This window comes from Hakea prostrata, chromosome 2 (genome assembly GCF_041222555.1).
Source record: "Hakea prostrata isolate BN-2017 chromosome 2, UWA_Hpros_2, whole genome shotgun sequence".
Classification (NCBI taxonomy): Eukaryota; Viridiplantae; Streptophyta; class Magnoliopsida; order Proteales; family Proteaceae; genus Hakea; species Hakea prostrata.
The window spans coordinates 1561460-1586216 of NC_142601.1; the positions used below are offsets into that span (position 1 = coordinate 1561460).

The window sequence follows — 24757 nt, forward strand, 5'->3', positions numbered from 1 at the left end:
TGTAAGTGCTATTTGTCCAACTAAGAGGTGAGGTAAGTGATATTTACCCAATATATATATTTTTTATAATTAATATATAAATTTTATTTCAAAGATTTAAAAGCTAACCAAATAGTTAATTTTATAAATAATGATTCCATAAATTTAAAATTTCTACATTTTTGAAATCTCCAGAATAAGTAAGGGCCTGTTTGGTTATATGAGTCTGGAGATTTCAAATATTTAGAGATTTCAAATCTATGGAGTCATAATTTATAAAAGGGTAAATATCACTTACCTCCCCTCTTAGCTGGATAAATAGCACTTACACCCCCTCTTAGTTGGATAATATCACTTACCTCTCCTCTTACCTAACAAATATATCAAACACCTCCCCTCTGTTAACTTTCTCGGTTAAATTTAACTTTTACCGTTAAATATTTTTTTAAAACCCCAATCTACCCTTGGCTAAAAATATATTTTTTTAACCCTAAATTATCGTAATCACCTTAACAGTTGAACTACTAAATTACCTTCAATTAAAATTATTATTAAAAACCAAAACACCATAGTTAAAACTTAAATTATCTTTAATTACTAAAAGCCCAACGTAACAATTTAAAAAACACGTTCTACTATCAAGTAAACTAAAAAATGCAATTAAAAAAAGCAAGGGTATGTTGAAAAAATTAAACACGTGCTACTATGTTGGGTTTTTTTAATTGTTTGATCAATTATTAAAAAAAAAAAAAGGTTATGTTGAGTTTTTAATAATTAAAGATAATTTGGATTTTAACTATAGTGTTTTGGTTTTTTAAGAATTGTTTTAATTGAGGGTGATTGAGTATTTTAACTATTAGGGTGATTACGGTAATTTAGGATTTAAAATAAAAAAATATTTTTAGCCAAGAATAATTTGGGGTTTTAGAAAAATATTAAACGGTAAAAGTTAAATTTAACCGAGAAAGTTAATAGAGGGGAGGTGTTTGATATATTTGTTACGTAAGAGGGGAGGTAAGTGATATTATCCAACTAAGAGGGGGTGTAAGTGCTATTTGTCCAGCTAAGAGGGGAGGTAAGTGATATTATCCAACTAAGAGGGGGTGTAAGTGCTATTTGTCCAGCTAAGAGGGGAGGTAAGTGATATTTACCTTTTATAAAATTAAATGTTTGGTTGTGGAATGAAATATGTGGATTCATTCTAAAAATCTATTTGATTGACGTGACTTTTGTGAATGTGCAAATGTATAGCTTTTTTGAAATCTTTGGATTTCACCCTTTACCCATAAATCTACAGATTCACGTTTTTAGTGTAAAAAGGTGAATCTCTAGATTTCATGAATCTAGAGATTTTTACAACCAAACGGGTATAATTCTCATATTCATGAATCCAGAGATTTGAATGTAACCAAACAGGGCTTAAACTCACACTCGAACCGTAGGGGTGATAGAGGCACCGGTCCGGACCGATTTCGATTACACAATTCCAAATACCGATTCCTTTGTTTGACAAAACCCTATTTCTCAGTTATTTTCTCCTCGTTTTCCGATGTAGCTCTCAGAGCAAAGAGCGATGATGGCTTCCGCGGGCCTCAGGCGCGAACAGCATACAACAGATAACGCCAACAATTCTGGGAAGAACAATGGCACCACAACTTACTTTGACGTGTACGGACCTAACGTACGTCTCCCTCCTCTCTCTGTCTTTCTTTTGTGAAAGAAAAGCTCTTTAAGTATTCGTTCAGACGGAGTCGCTTGGTATTTATTTCTATTTTCCGCCTCCTTTTTTTTTTCATCGTGAAACCAAAACCAGTATGCTGTTGCTGTAGAAAGTGTCATCTCTTCTTCATTTTCTTAGTCATTTTTTCAGATTAGGATGAAAAAATATGGTATTTTTGAAGGCCTTACTACAGACATGCCATGGATTAGTGTTGGAGAATGGAGGAAATCATAGTTTTCTTTTTACCTTCAACATGCCTTGGAAAATGGATAACATTGTCTCTTTGTTTCACGTTAAAAATCAGTTGGCTTAGAACTTAAAAAAAAAACAGGCGGAATTGCTGCCCCGTTATCATCCGGGGTTACTGGAAGCCGAAGAGAGAATTTGAAGAGTAGGGTGCACCATTTACAAACTATCGTACTGTTATTATGTGAATCATAACTTTACTTTGACTCCGGAACTGGAATTTGCTATAGCTGAATCATCTGAGCATTTGTTACCTTAGCTGGGAGAAGTGAAACAATACTTGGCAATGCTGGGAGTTTTTTATATTTTAGTTAGTCAAGGAAGTGACGGTAAGAAGAATTTGAGAGCTTATAGTATAGATGAGGTTGGTGTTCAAATTAGAAGAGCAAGGGTTTGTTTTTTTCATGCCCTTTTCCCTTTTTTGATATGTTTGAAGAGTCATTGGTATTTGGTAATGATTTCACAATCATAATCTGTTTAAAAGTCACATTTAACTAGTTTGCTGTGTTGGGATATGCATAAGGTAGGCTGGACAGCCTCAAATGACTACCTTGTAGCTTATCTAGAATGGGGGCTTCGCTTGAGGCCTTGAGATGCTCCAGTCTGGAGTAGTTTCAACGTGCTAAAAGTGCTAGGAGCAAGGGCTAAAATAACTTTAGGAGAAGTGATGAGGAAAGACATGCACAATTAAGTCTGGTTTCAAGGGTGATCTCAAATAGGGCTACCTATACCGGTCCCCATATAGCTGGTGTTAGGCTGCTGTTGTTGTGTTGTTTCTTTTTACTCTTACTAATTAATGTTTATTCTTTTCCTAGGATTCATGTAGCTAACCCCATTTAGTTGAAATGACCGGATGAGACTGAGTTGTTATATGCATGCATTCCATGTAACATTCTGAAATGTAAAAGAGCACATTTTCTGTAGTCCTAGACCAATGGGCGATTAACCACGAGCCAATAATCAAGATCTGTAATGAGCAAGCAGGTCTCTAATGCGCCAAATTTGACAACTGTGTGTGTGTGTGAACACATTTTCTAGTCCTAGACTGATAGGAGTCAACCACTAGCCAATAGCCAAGATCTTCAAAGAACAAGCAGGTTTGACTTGGAATTTTTTTTTGGGCCGGGGGTTGTCAATTCTAGGGTTAGGGTTTAATGTATTGGTTTTGGAGGGCAGAGGTGGGGGATTTTTCTATTTTTTAATTTTTTATGATGGCTATTTCCATCTCTTCTAATTTTCTTTCTCCTCTTGGAGCTTTGTGGCCTGGAGAAATTTCTGTCTAGATGTGATTTTTCTGCCCTCCCCATTGATGGGACTCTCACATTTATGTAATATTTTATAATGTATATTGATGAACTAGATACTGACCTGGCATTCTGACATGTCTTCACAGGAGAAGGCAGATGTTATTTTTAAAGCTCCTGCTGCTGACTCAACATTAAATCTATTAGTATGTTTTGACTATTTTAGTTTTTTATACTTTCTAATTGAAGTATAATCTCTGAATTGAATCTTCTATTGTGAAACAGGACATCCAGGGGCTTGTCAACTGGGTGCTTGGTGAGGGATTTATGCCATCCTGGGTCTTTATCAAAGTAAATATAATCTTCATTCTCTTGCTTTTTCCGTTTTGGTATTGATAAAGATGGAGGTTTTCTTCAACAAGGTTGTGTCATCGTAGACAACAGTTAATTTTGTCGTCACCAGATAAAATGTGTAGTTAACCTTTCAGGTCTAGAGGCTGTAGAAATGCTTCTTGCTGATTTGAATTGGTGGAGAAATTGTTTGTCCTCTTGACAGTTGACTAGCAGTGGAATGAAATTCCTGTAGCATCTTAGCATCAAATTTTGACATCAGCTGAGTTTTGTAAAGCTACACCACTTTGCGAAACTTTATCCTAAAATGCGGTCAACCAACCATTGATAGTGGATAGCTAATGGATAGTTCCAGTACAATCTTTATAAAATCTTGAAACTTTGCCTTGGTGGAATCAAATGCACAAGTAGAAGACTTAAGAAGACTTAAGAAGACTAAAAAAGTACTACCTAAGATGGTCCTAAATTCCAAAGACTTTTGATCTCTTTAGATTGTCCAATAGATTTATCGAAAGTTCTGCTAATTGAGTGGTTGCATTATTAGATCAAGTTGACTATCTAAGGTCTTCATGCATTTCAGATTGAAAATTCAATTTGTATATAGATTATTTATTTATAGAAGGTTCTATCTTTTTTATAGTGCCAAAGGCACTGTTTGATTAATGATCAAATTAGATAGCCTTGTAGAATAGTGCTTTAGATGGTAGTTGCTCATTCAAAAAAAATATGAACATTTATGACTCTCTTGCAGTTATTAGAAGTTTGTTGTTGAGCTAGTGGTGGTGGTGCACAAGGGACGTAGATGTTATGTAGATGAAGTGGAGAGGTGCATCCGGGGTCTTGTGTGATCGGCGTATTCAATTGAAGCTTAAAGGAAAATTTAATAGGACTGTTGTTCAACCAGCTATAATGTACGGTGCAGAGTGTTGGGTTGTTAAAAAGAGTCATATAGGTAAACTCAGTATAGCAGAAATGAGGATGTTAAAATGAATGAGTGGCAAAACTAGGAAGGATAAGATAAGGAATGATCATTTTAAAGTTAGTTCGAGTGTTGCTCCCATAAGTGATAAGCTTCGAGAAAGTTGTTTGAGGTGTCACGGCCACATTCAACGGAGACCTATAAATGCCCTTGTACGGAGAATAGAAGAGCTAGGGGTAGACCTAAGATAACCTTAAGAGAAGTGGTGAGAAAGGATATGCATAGCTTAGGCCTTGTATCTAGCATGACCTCAAACAAAACTGATTGGAAGGCAATAATCCATGTAGACGACCCCATTTAGTTGGGACAAGGCTTATTGTTGTTGTTGTTGATGATGATGATGCTAGTTTATCACAAATAGAGCTTCTTTTTCTAGGAATGAGCCTTTGGTTGGGTATAATAGCACTGGCCCCTTATTCCCATGGGTTCTTTATGTCATAGGCCTTTTTTTGGGGTTTAAAATATGGGTACTTAGGCTAAGTAGGGATTAGCTTTGTTAATTCGTTTAACTTTTATCTTTTAAGATAAGATTGAACTGGTTGAGCCAATGGTTCAATTTAAGTTAGCATGTGATTAGCACATGACTGATTATTAGAATGTAATTTACCAATTAGGACTATATTTGAGTTTGTTTATTGTTGTAGACAATTTAAGTTATATGGTAGGTTAAGGCCTTACCTTTGTAGTATAGGAGTCTATTTTTGAGCCTTTTATATAAGGTTGAAATAGGTCTATTGTTAAACATGAATTTGATTAATGAAATTGCCGATGCAAGCTGCTGCTTGCGCCTTCATCTCCAGTGTGAGATCTCTCTGTTTGGTGCTTCAAGTTTAGGCTGATTAGCTCATTGGTGTAGAGTGGAATACTTTGCAGACATTGATGTAGGGGGAACCTGATGTGAACAGGTCCAGGACTACCCAAAGAAGGCCTAGGGAGGTTCCCAGTATCCTGCGGCCTAGCCAGCAATCCTGGGAAATTTTACCAGCATGGGGTCATTTTGGTCATTATGAATCTTTGATACCTGTACTCCAACCCGATTTGATATAAGGCCAAATCAGAATCTTGTTAGAGTCCAAGTCTATCTTTATTTCATTACAATCCTTTGTTAAGTTATGAATGAGTCCTGTTCTAGCTAGGAGTCCTAATTAGGGAGGGATCCTCTAGTGGTAGCCCAAATTCTATTACGAAGCTAGTTCAACTTTTGTTTTGAAGTTTAATTTTATTTTGGTCAAGTTATTGAAGAGTCTGAGTCACATTAGGAGTCCCAATTCGAGAGGGATTCCCCTTAGTTGTAGTTCAAGTTGTACAAAGAGTCTGGTCCTGAGACTTCAAAAGGAATAACAACTATGTTGCATAGGAGGAAAGGCCATCTCCATTTTGGAGAGTCACTAGGGTTCTAAGCTTTGAGGGCCACCCTTGATGGTTTCTCCATCATCACAGTGGGTTCCATTTCCTCTTTCTGTTTCTTCTCCTCTATCTGCTAAATGCTTCTCTTCCTCTCCCCTTCTCCCCTTCTCCTTTCTGTTTCTGCAGAGGTTTGGTCGAGCACGATCTCAGATCTAAGATCCGATCTCCTCCATCTGGTTCTCCTCTGTTTCTGCAAAGGATAGGTCGAGCAAAATCTCAGTTCTGAGATCCATTCTCTTCCCTCTGGTTCTCCTTTTCTCATTGCTTCTCCTCCATCCCTATTTCTCTCTCTCTATTTCTGCAGAGGTTAGGTCGAGGGAGATCTCAGATTTGATATCCATTCTCTTCCGTCTGGTTCTCATCTTCCCTTTGCTTCTCATTCTGTTTCAGCAGAGGTTTGGTTGAGTAAGGTCTCAGATTTGAGATCCTAACTCCTTCTGCTCCCAACTTCTCTTCTACTTCTCATCTTCTTCCGCCCTTTTTCCTTGAAAAAAGAAGATTGGGGCCCATTTCAGGGTTCATCTCAATTTGTCGAGGGTTCCAGTCTCGAGTCGGAGGAAGCATGAGGGGTATCGTTGCTGATATCTCCGAATAATTTTGAACTCAGATCTGAATCCATCTCCTCCTCTCTCCCTCCCCCCTTTCTGTTTCAGGCTTCAACTCCAAATCATCAAGGGTTCTATTCCTTGTTGGCATTTTTAGCGTTGGGGAATAAAGCCATAAAGCCATGAGGGCTGTCGTTGTTGATCTCTCCAAATCAGGCTCGAACTCATATCCATAGTCTTCTTCTCCTTGTGTTTCTCCTCTGCCATTACTCATTCCTGTGATGCTTACAACCGTAGCATATGTTGTGCTGCATCAACTTGTCCTACCCTTTGTTACAATGAAGGTTTCTGTCATCAATCGAATTGGAAACTATGTTGGTCTAGCTGGGTCTACTGCCCTTTTGGTCCATTTTGGCTTAGTGTTGTGCTAATGTTGTTTTTCTGGTTTTATTGTAAGGCTATATACCTCTTGTGCTGGTCTTTTGCGCTCATTTTATTGAGCCTGTCTATGGCTTTGTATTTTCCCCTCCCCATTTCTTCCGTTTGGTTAATGAATTTTTTAATTCTCCCCCTCGCCCACTCTCCCCCCCCCCCAAAAAAAAAAAAAAACAAGTCTACTCATGTTTTGTAATTTTAATTATCTTAGGATGAGTTAAGTCAAAATCTTTGTTTGAGTAAGAGTCCGAAGTCTAATAAGAGGTCCTAGTTTAAATCACCTTCTAAGGTTGAGTCCCACTGTGAATTCATTCACATAAGGCTATAAATATAGCCTCTAGCCTCTAGTTTGTGAAGGGGACATATTTTTAATATTTGAATAAACTGAGAATTGGAGGTGAATATTGGAGTTGTGGGTCTCCTGAGGAAGGAAGCATGTGGCTGCAGTGGAGTTCTAATTGCTACTATTATTTGAGTGCTTCTACCATTTTTCTCTCCTACAAGTAAGTGCAAACAAACTGCCACCTCCAGCCCCTATTTTCTCCTTTCTTCTTCTCGTTCGTGGTTCCTCTTCTTTGGATTCCCCCTTGCCTGCAGCAACCCTCAACTGCCCCCCCCAACCCCCCCAAAAAAATAAAAAATAAAATCCCAAACCCCTTTTCCCTGTATGGCGGATACCCCTTCATATCGCAAACCTGCATTCCTGTCCCCCAACCCCTACAGCGGAATCACCCAACCTTCCCCATCCCTATTCTCCCATTCCCCAAATTGAGTTCTTCATTATCAGCCCCTTTTTTTTCCCTTCTCCTCTCTTGTGGCAGCATAGTAATTCCTAGGTTTTCATTCCCTTCCCTAATCCCTAAGCCCTAGTTCTCCCAATTCCCCCACCCTAATCCCTTCCCTCTTTGGCTGCAACATCTCCTCCCCTCCCCTACCCTTTGATCCTAACATCTGCCCCTTTCCCTTCATCCAAAACCCTGGAAAACCCTGTGCTTCATCTTCTTCAGCAAACCTAGAAACCTTAACCTTATTTCACTCATATCTTTTAAACCCTTCATCCAAAACCTATTTCCTTTTAGAATCATCATCCCCTACCCCTTCTTTACCTTCTAGTTTAACCCTAGCCCTAGCCACCCTCTAAAAACCCTAATATTCCTAAACCTTAAGCTTAAAATCCAGTTCTGAATTTTATTTCGTAGCAAGGTTCAGATCTGGAAGTCATTAAACCCTGGACCCTAAGTCTACCCGAATCCTAAAGGCCCTATTCCTCAACCCTAAAATCTCTCAGGACAACTTATGCTTGGAACTGCAGGTTGTAAAACCTAGAAATACTGCTGGTTCACTTGAACAGATCTTGAAAACTAAACCCTGGATTTGGGGTTTACAGATATTGGTGTTAGAGCTAGGATGATTCAGCAGTAGCCAGAGTCATGGGTGAATCTGCATAACACTACAGCGAAGAACTTCAGAACCCTGACGATGAAGAGTATTTCTAATATAACCCTTTAAATGTCATGACCAAGATTCTGATAGCAGAAACAAAAGAAGACGCTGGAGAAATTACATCTTCTACACCAGACTCAGATCAGGAGGAATCCCAGCCAAGGTGTGTGTAAACAATGGTAGCAGTATTAGTGTAGTATCTGAAAGCCTCATCAACAGAGCCCAGCCCAGAACTAAAAAGCATACCCAACTGTATCGAGTTCCTCCTCAATGATGACCAGCTAGAATTTAACTTGAGATGTGTAGTGCCCATCAGTCTCCATTCCTATTTTGAGGAGATCTGGTGTGATGTGGTTTCAATGAGGTTATCTGATGTTATTTTAGTGAGACCATGGCTATATGATATGAATCAGACTTTGGCTTGAAGCTCAGGGCATTCTCAAGCCTGAACTTTAGGACAGCAAGCCTAACCCCTCTCCCAACCTTAACCGAAACCCTGGTTTGCATTTGAATTCAAATTTCAAATCTGTAATTCTTTTTACAATGGGGATTCAGATCGCGAATTTAATTCCAGCAGGCTCTAAAACCCCTGTAGAAACCCTAAAACCCTTCTCTCCTTCTCTGGAACTTCCTGCGCAAACCCTAGGGAATTGATCAAACTATCCCTAACCCTAGCCCTGGTTTACATCAAGTCCCAGTCAAGTTAGGAGTTCCAATTAGAGAGGAAGTCCCCTTAGTTGTCCTTACTTGTAGTTCAGTTCTACAAGGTGTGTACTCATGTATTGTGATTTGAATTATCCAAAGATGAGTTATTTTGTGATTTGAATTATCCAAAGATGAGTTAAGTCGGAATTCTTGTTACAAAGTCCTAGTCTGGATCAATCACCTCCTAATGTTGAGTCCCAGTGTGAGTTCATTTATGTAAGGCTATAAATAATGGCTCTAGCTTGTTAAGAGAACAGATTTTGAATATCTGAATAAACTGAGACTTGGAGGTGAATATTGGAGTCATGGGTTTCCTGAGGAAGGAATTCTGCAGGCTGCAGCTGCTGTGGAGTTCTAATTGCTGCCATTATTTGTGTGCTTCTACCTCTCTTTCTCTCCTACAAATAAATGCAAACAAACCCCCACCCCAACCCTTATCTTTCTTCTCTTTTGCAGCCCCTCTTCTGTTGATTCCTCTTTTGCCTGTGGCAAAGCTCCCCCCACACAAAAAGAGAAAAAAAGAAAAAAAAAAAAAGAAAAAAAATCCTATACCCCTTCTCTGTCTAACCCAGCCCCCCCTTCTCATGGCAAACCTCCATTCCCCTTCCCCAATCCCTGTGGCAGCATCACCTCATCTTCCCCATTCCTATTCTTCCAATCCCCTCCCATTCCCTAACTCCAGTTCTTCATTCTCAGCTGCCTTCTTTTCTCTTTTTTCTCCCTGTCTTCTCTCTTATGGCAGCATAGCATTTCCTAGGTTTTCATTCCCTTCCCCGATCCCTAAACCTGAGTTCTTCCAATTCTCCCACCCTAATCCCTTCCCCTTTTGGCTGCAACATCCCGTCCCCTCCCCTACCCTTCAATCCTAACTTCTCCCCTTCTTCCAAAACCCTTGAAAACTTTACACTTCATCTTCTTCACCGAACCCTAGAAACCCTAACACTCTTTCACTCATATCTTTTAAACCCTTCCAAAACCTATTTCCTTTAGATCATCATCCCTACCCCTCCTTTGTCTTCAATCTTAACCCTAGCCCTAGCCACCCTCTAGAAAACCCTAATTTTCTTAAACCTTAAACTTTTGAATTTTATTTCACAGCCAGGTTCAGATTTGCAAGTCAGTAAACCCTAGAGCTTATGCCTACCTGAATCCTAAAGGCCCTATACCTAAACTCTATAACCCCTCGAGACAGCATTATACTTGAACCTCAGGGCTATGCAAACTTGAAATTACTGCTAAGTTCACTTGAATAGATCCTGAAGACTAAACTCTACATTTGGGGTTTACATCAATGAACCCTACAGACTAGGATCCTACAAGAGCTGGTTAGGCATCCTTTAGGTTGGTTCATATTCTAATCTGAGAATATTAAATAAAGGGGAAATGCAGCTGCAAATAAAAGATAAACATGCTAGTTATATAACATAAACAGGACAGTAGTCATTTTCAGCCTAAACTAATATAGAAGACTAAATGAAACCCAGGTGGGGGATATAGGGGAGGGATCATTGATAATTTGACACCTTAATCCAGTGCACATTTATCAAGATTTCCTAAAGAATAAATATCATCCTAGTCCAGAGATCTATAACTACCAATTAAGACAGCAACTAAAATATGAGAAAATACTATAGTTTTGATGAAGCAAAAGTTAGAATCCCTAGGCAGTAATATGAGCAATGAAATTAGCATAACAAGAAGAGAGATTAGGTAGCAAGATAGGCTAACAAATGTACCTGCTGATTCTGTAATTGGCTGTGAAAGAGCAACTAGAAGCAATAAAATATAACTAAAGAAGAAACTCAAGGGTTACTGTTAGGGAGATACAATAACAAGAGTGGTTGGGGGTGTTTGTAGGGGACTGCTGTCAACAAACAGATGAAAGGAAGTCTGCTGTGGGGGAGATAGGCTAACAAATGTGCCTGCTGATTCTGTAATTGGCTGTGGAAGAGCAACTAGAAGCAATAAAATATAACTAAAGAAGAAACTCAAGGGTTACAGTTAGGGAGATACAATAACTAGAGTGGTTGGGGTGTTTGTAGGGGACTGCTGTCAACAAACAGATGAAAGGAAGTCTGCTGTGGGGGTGGGGTGGGGAGATGAAAGAAAAGCATGAAGAAGAAGGAAAAAAGACAGCGAGTTGTCGAACAGAAAAGAAAGAGAGGGTAGGCAGGAGGTGCCAGGCGGAGAAGGGAAGAAGGGGGTGGGGAACCTGTTACATGCCAAGAAGATAAAAGAAAAAGAAGAAGGGTTAACGAGTGAGAGAAAGAGAGATCACGCCAGAGAGTTTCCTTGCATAGGAAAAAAGAGTCCTTTTTAATTTCGTTCGATACTGCAAATAAATCAAACTTCATTTCCTACAAAAATTCTAATACCGAAGATCAAATTTGGAAATTTAAAGGTACACTTGAGTGAGAATCCATGGGCTGATTATAACACGTGGATTGACCCAAAACCCAATTAACATCAAGTAACCCGAATAAGAATCCAAATTATCCAAATAAAACCCAATAAAAAAGACAAATCAACCCATTAGAAGTCAGCTAAGCTGCACTACAGGTGGTGCTCCTCGTCAGACCAATGGACTCTGGCAATCTGATAGCCTCTAAACTCGTCATCCATCCATATGGGTGCTGCAGTAGGCTGAAGTTGATAAACTTGAAACTATCGTTCCATAGTATTGATGTCCTTGGCAGGCATGTTTGTCTGTTGATTACTTAAAATAGAAGTAAGGAAGGGTCATGTCTAATGGAGACCTATAGAGGCACCAATATGGAAGAGTGACCAGATCCAGTTAGGTGGAGCTAAAAGAGATAGGTGCAGGCCTAAAATGATTACTGGGGAAGTGGTAAGAAAGGATATGCATGTGCTAAGCTTCGATCCTATTATAACTGCCATCCAGGACCTATGCTGCCAACCCTGCATAAGGGGATGTTCCTGGGATACAGAAAAAAGAATGCATGCTTTAAGGATGAGTTCAGTCATGGGCCTTATGGCCATACTAGATTAACTTTAATCTTTACATACTGTGGTCACTATATTTGTTATTTGACTTCAATTATTTGAAAGGTTTTATTCATCAGTTTTTTTTCTCTACTTTCTTTGACTTTTGGTGCATGGAGAGACACTAGTTTGAAAGATGGCATCTTACCATGATTCTAAGTGAGGTACTATTTATGTTGTTTCCATGCTTTTAAGTGAGCTACTGTTTATGTTGTTTGCAGAACAAGCCACTTATTCCGAAGGTGGTCCTGCTTTATGTCCCAGGACTTGATGCTGCATTATACATGTCTCAGTCCAACCTACTTCTTGGACTTAAAGAAAATTGTGGCAATCCAAGGGCAGTTTTAGCTAATAGGTTTGTCTTGAAAACGTAGTAATTTTCTTTTTGTATTTCTGATGCTGTTTATTTTCATATTTAGATAAATTTTAAAATACTATTGAGAAAAACCCCCATAGAAGGGGGGGGGTGTTTGATTGGAGAAACTATTTTTTGATTTATCCATGGTTTAGGTCCATAATAGATAAAGAGTCTCGCTATCTGCTTCTTAAGTTCATCATTTTCATAACATGCAACATGATCAAAAACCTGTGACCTCATCCTTGAATATAATACTTTGTGATTCTTTAATTATTTCAGTTTCCTACCAATTAGGAAAGTTAAAAGACAAGGGGGGGAATAGGGTCTTGCTTTCATCGATGATTTGTATATCCAATAAGAAGGATTGATGTAGAATTGACTCTTTCAGTTGGAAACTCTAGATTCTCTTTCAATTTTCTCATGCAATTGCTGTTATGCATATTTCACTGATACTCTTTCCTCCCTTGTGTGGTGTGCTAGCTGTGTATCAGATGAAATGTTGACAATCAATGAACTTCTTACTTGCAAACTGAAAAGAAAGCGCAAGCAGCTTGGTGCATTTTCAAAGAGTACTGAACAAGGTCTGACATATTTCAATAGGATCTCAAACACTACTAGAATGGCATGTGCATAAATGCTCATATTAGTTTTTATACCAAAGGAGGATGTGGTAGTGATACATTTCTTGAAAGGAGGAGTTTGTGCTCCACGTTATTTAGTTTTGATTTGACATATTTAACCCCTTGCTAGCTAGTGGCCTATTGGTTTGTCTGCATTTTTAATTTTTCAGTACAACAACAACAACAACAACAACAATAAGCCTTGTCCCAACTAAATGGGGTTGGCTACATGGATTCTTGCCCTCCAATCAGTTCTGTTCGAGGCCATGCTAGATACAAGGCCTAAGCTATACATATCCTTTCTCACCACTTCTCCTAAGGTTACCTTAGGTCTACCCCTAGCTCTTCTAGTTCCTTCAATATGGATTATATCACTTCTCCATACAGGGGCATTTATAGGTCTCCGTTGAACGTGGCTGTGCCACTCAAACGACTTTCTCGAAGCTTATCACTTATGGGAGCAACTCTTAGACCAACTCTAATATGATCATTTCTTATCTTATCCATCCTAGTTTTGCCACTCATCCATCTTAACATCCTAATTTCTGCTACACTGTGTTTATTTATGTGATTCTTTTTAATAGCCCAACACTCTGCACCGTACATCATAGCTGGTCAAACAACGGTCCTATAAAATTTTCCTTTAAGCTTTAATGGAATACACCAATCACATAAGACCCTGGACACACCTCTCCACTTCATCCACCCTATTTTAATTCTTTGGGAAACCTCATCCTCTAAATCACCTCTTTTACTTATGATTGATCCTAGGTATCTAAAACAATCACTCTGAGGAATCTCTTTATCGTCAAGTATCACCACCTCATCATCTGCCTAATCATGACTAAAGTTACAAACTAGATATTCTGTCTCCGATCTACTAAGTTTAAAGCCTTTTGATTTCAAAGCTACTCTCCATGATTCTAATTTGGTATTAATCACCACTTGGGTCTCATCAATCAACACAATATCATCCGCAAAAAACATACACCAGGGGACCTCATCTTGAATGTTTTTGGTTAATTCATCCATTACCAGTGCAAATAGATATGGGCTTAAAGTTGACCCTTGATGTAGCCCAACTATTATCGGGAATTCATTACTTTGTCCCCCCACTGTTCTAACTCTAGTCACTGAACCATCATACATATCCTTAACTATATCTACATATTTACTTGCAACACTTCTTTTCTCTAGTACTTGCCAAATTAACGCTCTAGGGGCTCTATCTTAAGCTTTTTCTAGGTCAATAAATACCATATGAAGGTCTTTCCTACATTCTCTATACCTTTCCATAAGTCTCATTTTTTATTTTTCAGTACTATATCAATATGGGTTAGAAATAATAAAAAGACTTTTTTTAGTTTTGAATACAAGGCAAAATTGTAGACCCTTAATAGGCGTCCTTTGACTACAAATGCGCAGCTTGAACTGATTCATTTTTTTCAAAAGAAAAGTAGAAGAAAAGAGAATATGTGTTGTGGATCCTATGATAAAAGAGAGAATTAGAAAAGGAAGAAGAGGATTTATATATTTCTGCCAACTTTCACTATACAAACCCAATGATTCTGCTTTCAACGTCTTATAATTCTCTAACATTAAATGAACTGAAAATACTTCAGTGATAAGAAACCCAGGGGAAAAAAAAGTTAACCTAGCGGTGTGTGTGGTAGGAGATTTCAATCTCGAAGGCAATCTTGAGCTTCCAAAAAAACTAAGATTCGAGAATTTACAATATTGGGGGCTTAACTCGAGTGAACTTGAGGACCCATCTCGGGGGGATTTAATGGCCAAGTTGAGCTAAAACCTAGTATTTAGTTTATTTTAGGCCTTATAAACACACTTGTGCCCTTAGATTCATGAGAAAACAACCCTATGTTTGAGTTCCAACTCGATCCTAAGTTTGAAACAGAATTGCTGCAGGTATAAACATGCAATGTTATACAACATGAAATATAGAACCTTTAAGTGATATAAATAAGATATTAAAAATGTCTATGCCACACTTGAAGACCCACTCTAGAACATAGTATTTGGAAAAAAAATAAAATTTGGGAAAAACTTCACCCTGCTTGAATAACACCTTGAAGTGGCTTTGATTGATGTTGTTTTGTTGATGTAGATGTGCTATAGAGTCCTTAGGAGTGTTGCAGGTGAAGAGATGGTGTGACTCAAGTAAAAAATCCAGCCAAGAATGGTCTTGCACGCTCTTGTTGAGAGAAGAACCGAGAGGGAGTCAAGACGAGATAGGGTGATTTTGACCGAGATCTCTAGTCAAACCGAAATCTTGACTGGATTGAGATGTTGATGTGGATTATTTTCTTGATATCATACTCCATCTTGTCTCGAGCCCATGAAAAAGCGAGATCTCCTAGTATGGCAATATGTGCTCGTACAATTTTACTTTATAATGGAAAATTCAAAGTGCGGTAAATAAAGCAAGTAAACAAGACACATGATTTATAGTGGTTCGATTCAATTGAATCTATGTCCACTCCTTTCTTGCACCTTTAGAAAGATTTCACTAGTATGTACACTTTTAGTATAGTAGGTGGGGACAACACCTTTTTATAGAGCTGTTGCTTTCGGGCAAGAGACCCAATCGAATCCTTGGTTTCGGGCAAGTGCACCCAATCGATTCTTGATTAAAGGCAAGAGTTCCCAATTACAATAAATGTAAATTGAAAATAAAATTAAACACTTACAACCGCATTTTAGGGGTGGCACTTCCGTTAAGAATGAATTCATGCAAGCATGAATGTCCCTCTATCGGTCCAAGTCTACCTTGAGATCTACTCCTAACCTTCTTACTAAAGAGGGATAGGATCTTCAAAAGGGATTTGGGTTAAAGGGACGCTAAAAGGCTATATGAATTACACGATAATGATTGCTTACAAAAGCATTGGGATTTGTGTCAGAGAGTGTTAGAAAGACCTCCATTTGTTGCCAAAAGATTGGTCCAAATATAGTTCCAATGGCTTTAAAACAATCGTATTTTTTAACATCCTATCGATCGATTCAATAGAGCTGCTGGTGACTAGCCATTATAAGCCAGCTGTCAAATCTGGTCTATAGTTGGTTGACCATGCCCTGCGACCGGTTGGGTTTAAGCTATAAGCCGATGGTCCGTTAGGTATCTAGATGTCCCCTGACTTACTATGATGTACCCAGTTGCCTAGGCTTAGGGACAAGCGGATCGACCAATACACAGTCTGGGGGCTAAATCTAGGGTTTCCATAGGCATTTGGGGGAATGATTTATACTTCCATGGACTGAATTAGATTTCCTTTTTGCCCATATGTCTAGTTCCCTAGGATGCTTAATTTCATTTTCCATGATTTCAGACGTGCCACTTTCTATACATAGATACATGGAATTTCAAAGAAGTTTCTACATTAGTCTTGAGTCTTCAAGGTGTGCTTGCAATTGCATGTAGTGAAGACCATTCTTGGTCTTTAATGCCTTTGGTCCTTTTGGAACATCATTTTGTAGCTCGAGGACAGCTTCGGTGCAGTGTATGCTCTTTACTTGGATTGTGTGCATTTGCATAACTATGCCTATCTTATAATCACACAAGTAGAGTGTTAGCACATGGTAATATGTGTTTGTTGTCATCAAAACACTTTATGACTAGATGGGTCGATCCCCAAGTCAACACCTCGGGGTAATTAGGGCAATTCCCCAACAACGTATGTCCTTACTCTATCCTTCCTAGCTTTGCTAGACATCCATCTTAACATTGTCATCTTTGCAACACAGATTTGCTATATTACGCTTCTTAACTGTGATGTGAACCAAGATCTAGGGGTTGACTGAATGATGTAATGCGTTAGATCTAGGTCACATAGGTTCCTCTTCAATAGAATTGGCAGTCAATTAGGGTTTAGAATACCCTATGATAGGAAGCAACTGGTTGGTTTAGTGGTTTAGGGTTTAGAAGAGGTTAGGGTTAGGTTTGGCTACGCTTAGGGGTCTAGGGTTTAAAGAATGAAATCTGAAACCATGCTGTTTTATTAATATCAGAATTGGTTATTTGACTTAAAGTTTGGGAAATTAGGGTTTCTTTAGAATCTATGGTTTTCAGGGCTTGGATTAAGCTAGGGTTAAGGTCGAGTGTCAATTGGGTGTTAGGAAAGCTAAACTTAAACGGCTTCTAGGTTTGGATGAAGAATGAGAGATCTAGGCGTCGTTTGTTTGTTAGATAAAAAGAAGTGGGAATAAACATGTGGGAGCTACATGTTGCAGGGTAAGAAAGGAAATAATTTTGTGAAAAAGTTGAAAATGTGGGCCCTTTATTATATCTCTCACTTTCCCACAAAGTCCCACTAAATATATGTGACTTTTAAAAGGGGTGGGGTGGGAAAATTGGGGTGCCATGTGTAGTTTTCTGCACCGAACTCCTCAGATCTGATTCGATCTGGTTTGCTCCTAGATCGATCAACCTCTCACTCCTGAAAGAAACAAAATACCAGTAAGAAACGGAGCCGATCGTCTTGATCGGCGTCACGTCTCCGACGATCTAATCAGTATAGTAAAGATGGTGTTTCAGAGCTCTCTGGAGCTTCTCAAATGCTTGTAATGGAGTTCAATCAGGGTGAGCTTAGAGTTTGGTTGATTCTAGAGACTTACCTTCATTCGGATCTTTCCTCGCTTTTATATTTGCTTTCCCGCTTATAACACTCTTTTAATCATAACCGTCGGATCACCGCTCCTCTTTGGACGTCGCTGATCATCCTAAGATTGGTTTGACCGGTATGAACCGGCAGTGGATATATTAGTTACAACACCATGTTAGCAGACTAGGCTCATTAATTAAGTTAGATTGTTTGCTGGCTTTACCATCCCCTTGAACCAAATAAACCATGCTTTGGAATTTTGTGGAAAAATTTACTTTTACCACCCCTTTTTTCCCACCCCACTTCAAATCCTTCTAAAAAAATGATACTCTAGGTTTTTGAATTTTTCAAGGGTTAGGGTTTCTAATGAAGAAGATGAATTGCAGAATTTTCTAGGGTTTAGAGGTCAAGGGAGGGGTTGAAACTTAGGGTTGAAGGTAGGGTATAGGAAGGGTAATCTAAGTTCTAACTGGGGTGGGTATAAGTTTAGGGGTTAGGGCAATCTAAGAGTTAGGGTGTGGCTGTGAGTCTGGAATTTTATGAATTCTGGAAGTTCCGGAATTGCCGCAAGGTTGAAGGATGAAGAAGTAGGAAAAAGAAAGGGGAAGGGCTGGAGTTGTTATCCAAGTGTTGGGGGAGGGGATGGATTAGTAGAATAGTGTGGGGGAATCCTAGGGTTGCTGCCGCAGGGTTTAGGGAGGGGGACTGTAATTGCAGAAAATAGGGTTTGGGGGTTAGGGGGGCTTGCGGATGTTAGTGGAGAAGAGGGAAGGGGCTGGGATTAGGATTGGCGGTATAGGACTTACTTGGGAGAATAGGATGGATTCTGAACTTGCAGAAATTCTGCAGAAATCATTGTTCTTGAGGTGCCGCAGGCTTCCCTTAGGAAACCCATGACTTCTCTTGCCTTCAACACTCAATCAATTTTATTAATTCAATTCAACTTGCTGATCATAGAGTATGAACGCTTATTTATAGCCTCTAAAAAGAAAACACAGTAGGCTCAACTTAAGAATCCTACTTGGATTCTAAGTTGCAGTACAATTCTAGTTTAAACTCCTACTTGACTAAAGACTATTACTTATACAAGGATTCTATCATATCTCACTCTAGAAGGATCCGAATTGGAATCTAAGAGTAGATATGGAATCCCTGCAGGGGGACTCCCTTGCAACTTAGGAACCGCAGTCTAGCAAGAATTTTTCAATAATTCAACAAATAATGACTCAGTTTCAAAAATTAAAATGGATCTAAAGTCCCACAAACATGCTAGACCTAATGACACCCTAAGTGAACTCAACTGAAAAGTAGAAAATTATCAAAATACCCCTATGCTTGAACAAAATTGTTTGGGCTGCTGGTAGGGTCATAGTATACTGTTTAGCCCCTTGGGTCCTCATTAGTTGGTCCTAGATATGGTTTGCATCAAACTATCCAAAAGTCTTCCCCATACATTATAGGCTTATAGTAGGTCAAAGTAAACTACAATCCTGTAGAAGTTTCCTTTAGGCACAATTTGTTTGCAAAGGTGGGATTCGGAAAATAAGGTGGAAAAAATAAACATGTGGGCCCCATATGTAATGGGGTGGGGGAGAAGGAAAGGAAATGAAGGGATTTTGTGGAGAAGTGTTAAATGTGGGTCCCGCTTTGTTATTTTCCTCACTTTTTCACAAAATCTCACCTATTTTGTGGGGTTTTAAAGGCATGGGGTGGGAAAGTTAACATGCCACCTTAGCAGACAAGCTTCATAATTTAAGGAAGCTTGTTTGTCAATTTCCCACCCTAGTGAAGCAAACAAGCCACACTATGGGATTTCTTGTAAAATTTGCTTTTTTAAACTTTTCCCCACCCCACCTTTATTCCAGCACTAAAACAATTTTTTGGGGGGTGAATACAACATGGAATCTTTTATAAAAAACTCATGTTGTTTAACCAAATCATCTCAAAATTGATTGGTATATAAAATCAAAACATAATCCTATCTAGTTATTAAGTATCATAATCTAACTCAAACACTAAATTGGATTACTAGTCCTGTGCCTTAGCATTACCCCACATAAATAGGCCCATTACATTAATAAACCCACAAACCAGAAGCTTCATATATAGAGCCCACTGATGGGCCAAATAAAGTATTCTATGAGTAAATTGACCCATTTGCGCATTATTTATCTGCATCAATTGTATTGGATTAGTTATGTTGAATGACCTTTGATCTTGCATCAAATCTAGCTCATGAAGATCTTTATAATGTAGTAAGTGAAGGACAAATGGAGGATTCACCATTTCCAGCTTCCTATTACACTCTTACGGCAAAAGAGCTAGAAGATAATGGGTACCGTTTAACTCAACCAGGTAAGTTACTGCTTTATCTTGGATCTTTTCAGTCGGAAAAAAATTGTTAACTAAATCACCTATATTTTGTTTTTAGTAGACCTTAACTCAACCAACTTGTTGCAGATTTGATCTCCACTCTTCCTTCTCCTTTGGAATCTCTCCCTTATGAAATGCTGGCACTCGATTGTGAGATGGTGAGGTTCTAATTCCTTTTTGTTCGTTGTTAGCATCAAATTTCATGCAATTTCTGAATGAAAAGGAGAAGTTCTGAGAAATAATGCTACTGCTAGCTAAAGGGTATGGCATTTTGTAACACCCATCTAGATAAAGGATAAAAGGATAGGAAAAATAACTAGTACTCCTGTGTACTATGCCTTAGTCTCCTCAAATTTTGAACAGTTACCTAGTACCCCCACTAAGCCTGATAGTGTTGGTTTGCTGTTAGTGGTTGAATTGAGAAGTCCATTTTACCATTTTGGGCTATTCAACTGAAACTTGTGAAATTAAATCTACCAACTTACCCTTTCGTTGTTTTAGCCTACATAATCCAAATTCATTGTAATAGGACTTTCTTGACACTGGCATATCTAAACAATCAGATAGTCCTATGATTCCTGAAGATGCTGGCCCTTGTGCTAATTCTGAACATTTCAGAATTCCCCTTCGACTGGTTCATTTCCTAGTGGATTCAAGAGGTCTCCTGCAAACTCCAGCATGGGTTCAACCCTTTTCAGATCTTCAAGTCACCATTCCCTCCTTCCTCTGCAAAGCACATTGAGACATTGCTTGCTCACAGGCATGGCTTTGTGTAGCTCAATGAAGCGAGTCTGGTACAGATTTAGTGCTAGGTAGTCCTTTTGTTAGGAAATAACATAGGATGTGGGTGGGTCCTCCATTGGATGAGATTATTTTGTAATTGGCCAACTCAATAGGCCTAAAGTATTAGTATAAAGTAGGAAGGCGGGATACACTTGATTAGTTTAGTTGAAGTCCTATTTTGAGTCTATTCTTTTATTATTTCACTTTACTAGTCAGTTTAGGTTCCCTAATAGGTTAAGGATTGGTTGAGCCTTTCCTTTTTAGAGTAGGAGTCTCTTTTTGAGCCTTCTATATAAGTTTCTAATTGGTTATTTATTTGTGAACAAATTTGATTAATAGAATTGCTTATTTCAAGTGCTGCTGTTTTCTTCTCCATTGAGACTTGGTGTTGTAGTCCTAAATTTATGAGGTTCAATTGGGTGAGCATTCCAGGATCTTACCTAAAAAAAGTAAGGGTTTCAGATTTTGGGATGGCTGACTGAGGTACACGAGTATAGGGTATGGTGATTAGGATAATTTTGGAGAGGTTTAGATTTCAGAGTAATGGGGTGTATGGGTGGATGGTGTAGGTTCTTGAGATATGGTAAGAAAAGTTTATTGGAATGGATGAAGATTGGGAAAACTCAGGCATGATCTCTATTTGGAACGGTTCTAATCGTTAGATAGGTGTAATCTATGTTGGAAATTTGGGATTGGGGTGGGGTGGGGGGTATGAGAATACAGTGAAAATAAAAGTGATTTAGATTTGGGGAATTTAGAGATTTGGAAGGGAGAGAGGGGGTGTGATGTAAATCCAATTCTAGGGTTAGGGTTTCTTTGAGAAGATTCCCTAGAATTTGAGGTTGCCTAGAATCTTCTAGCACATAATGGTAAAATATTATGGGATGCCTATGGGTACCTAAGAAAGTCATGGGAAGGAATGATTTGGGTTGTTTTGATTTAGATGGGAATTGGAGGGAAAGATAAGGAAACAAATTGGGATCCTAAGGGTGTTAGGGTTTCAACAAAATCTATATGGGTAGGGTTTTGGGTAAGATTTGATTTTACAAAACTGAATCGATGTAACAAAAACATGATGATCTAAATATGGGATAGATCTTTGAAAATCTTTCTTGAATCTTTCCTTCTCTTCTCTTTTCTTTCTTTTCCTTTTCTTCTTTCTTCTTTCTTTCTTTCTTTCTTTTTCTCTTCTTTGCTTTTCTGTTTCAGGTCTCCTGCAAGGCAGAGAGGGGAGGGAAAGAGAGTCCGAGAGAGAGAGGAGGGGTGGGGACTATCACAGGGGCAGGGGAGGGTGGGGGAATGGCCAGGCAGAGTCGTAGGAGGCTGGGGGAGGGATCTAGGGTCTGTCAGGGGTTGGGGGTGCTGTTAGGGTAGTGACAGGGGGGGGGGGGTTTCTGGGTTGCGCTGTGGAGGAAGTAGAAGAAAGAAGAGAATAAGTGGTGGCAGGGGTTGGGGAGGGGGTTTACTCACTGGTTTGCTGAAAACTCTTGAAGGATACTAGCTGGAGCTGTTGATTAGCTGCTGTAGGTTGTGGAAGCTTGTTATGGCCTGCTGTAGTTCTTGAGGAAGAGTGCTTGAATGCTTGTAGATGCTGGAGTTTGGGATTGATGCTGAATATTGGAGAACTTTTACTAAATCTGCTGAGGTCCCCTCAACAGGAACCCCGGTCGTCAGACTCAATAATTTTTATTCAATAATCACACTTAACGCATTTCAAAGAAACAATTGGCTTATTTATAGCCTAGTAAAAGACTCTAAGTGGGATTCCTTAACCAACTAGGAACCCATCACATAATCTTGACTCTTGAATTGGAATCTAAAAAAAGACATGCTGAAAACAAATTTTTTTATCTCAAAACCATTAAGCACATGCCTGAATTCTATTTTAATTAATACCGTAGTGGCCCATGTGCTAGAGTTTAAAATAACCAGGAACTCAATAACTAACTCAAAACAAACTCTAACCCTCCTAAAACTCAGGGACTCTCTTTGTTAAATAGTCTTATCTTATCCACAACTTAACCAACTCAAATGCAACTCAAATAAAGGAAATTAAGATGGATTGGGACTCTACTAGAATTCTGGAATTAGATTCCAGTAGTAAAATCGGGTCTAAAATACCCAAAATACCCTTGGGTCCCACTTTATGGTTTGGCCAGGGGGGTCACTATGTTCACATTAGGGTGGGGGTGGGGATTTTAGATAGTTGGAAGGGAGACTGGGAGAGTTAGGTTTAATCACATCTACATTAAAACTTGTTTAGTAATGTAAGTTGCCTTGGTAAGTCATATGGAAGGGAGCTTCTTAGCGTGTAAAATCCTAGTTGCTAATTTGATTTGGTGATTGTTCTCTTATTCTCTAAAATTCATAGAGTAAGCTCAATAAGATCATTTTTGTTGATTGCATGATGAATTCCCTTGAAAAACATTGATATACGTGTAAACGAGGTGCTCTACCTAACTGAGCTATAGCCTTTGCATTTGCATTTGTGATAGATAGTTTATCATGTAGAAACTATCTTGTCAAGATAAGTGTTTCATGATTGGATATGATAGCTTTTCGCTCCTTCCTGCTAAGGATTAGCATTGTTTATAAGTAATATTGGATCTATAATCCATCAATGTGATGGTCCCATTTGTTTTCCTTTATGATGATAAATAACCTACTTAAAAAGAAAAAAGTTTTTAGTTACTAGTTAACAACCATACCTTCATTTGGTTTTTCAAAAAAAAAGAAAGGTTATGTAGATGGGATTTGAACCTGTGACCTCAAGATTATGAGCCTTGCAAGCTGCCAAGCTGTTCTACCCGGTGCTGAAGAGAAGAACTAGGGAGGAATGGACAGACGAGAATTGGATGGGCCCCGATGATCGATGATCATAGAGATCAATAGAAAAATGAAGGGATATTTTGATCCCTACCAGCTTGATCTTTCTGCCCCCAGATATGCATGAACCATTTCATGAAGTATGTGTCTTGATAACTTGAAGTTTCGATAATTAGCTCTTGGTCTTCCGATTGAAAAACAACGTCAATGAAGATGTGTATATGCCCTATTACGCAGTGGGGAGTGTGATTTTCCATGAATTTCCCATTTGTCACTCAATGATGCAGCTTTGTTTATTTCCTTGTTTGAGAATTGATGAATCAAATGATATTTCTATTTTTATTTCTGCATCTTCTTCTCCCTCTAAATCAAACTTTTCCTTGCCATAGTGGTTCAGATCCTATTATTGTCAATGATACAAGTTGGATCCTAGATGTAGAAATAGAAGTAGGCCCCTTTCTTCATCGAAAGCAATGAGATTGTCGCGGATACAACAGATTAAAAAAATGAATTAACCAAATTTGCCTGATGTAGAGGCAGTCAAGAAAGCTGCATAAGTAAATATAGACCCTATAGAAAAATGGGCAGGGCAACCAATCTTGCTTGCACAATGGAAAGAGCCACTGGTTTATCTCTCCGTTGAATCAAATTAGCCATGCTAAAGTTTCAATCAATTCCTGCCAATATCCACTGCAGGATATTAAGAATATAAATCCAATAGGCCAAACAAGTTGTCCAAATAGGAACATCCACGCCCAGACCGATAAACTATTCATACCAAAAGGCTTATATCCATTGATAAAGTGTGAAGAGTTTAACCATAGATAATCTCTTAACCATCCCATCAAATAAGTGGAGGATTGTTAAACTGTGAAATGTTACCCTGCCATAATGTGATGTGTTTCCAATGCCAATAAAAAGTAACCCATCCAATGGTATTAAACATCCAGAAAATTGCTAAATAAAATGCGTCCCAAGCTGAAATATCACAAGTACTGCCTCGCCCCGGATTGCTCCTACGGAACCAAGGTCGAAAAGATTGGAAAGAGCATTCATTCACAATCACTGATGAAGGATTCCTTGAAAAGTTAAGGATTAGTAATCCTTTTTAGAAATCGAAAGGA

At 38.7% G+C, this 24757-nt stretch overlaps 1 protein-coding gene across 2 annotated transcripts in view; it reads left to right on the forward strand.

Annotated features, from left to right (window-relative positions):
- Nucleotides 1-1476: 1476 nt before the first annotated feature.
- LOC149023193 (Polynucleotidyl transferase, ribonuclease H-like superfamily protein) overlaps nt 1477-24757 on the forward strand; it is a 59787-nt gene continuing 36506 nt past the window's right edge. The window contains exons 1-7 of one of the 2 annotated variants that reach the window (XM_089143749.1): nt 1478-1660; nt 3339-3395; nt 3475-3540; nt 12279-12412; nt 12896-12996; nt 19908-20006; nt 20112-20182. In XM_089143749.1, coding sequence (XP_088999875.1) covers nt 1553-1660; nt 3339-3395; nt 3475-3540; nt 12279-12412; nt 12896-12996; nt 19908-20006; nt 20112-20182 — 636 coding nt within the window. In that variant the 5' untranslated portion in view covers nt 1478-1552. Of the gene's footprint in view, nt 1661-3338; nt 3396-3474; nt 3541-12278; nt 12413-12895; nt 12997-19907; nt 20007-20111; nt 20183-24757 lie in introns of both variants that reach the window. The other variant, XM_089143751.1, reaches the window with a different exon arrangement.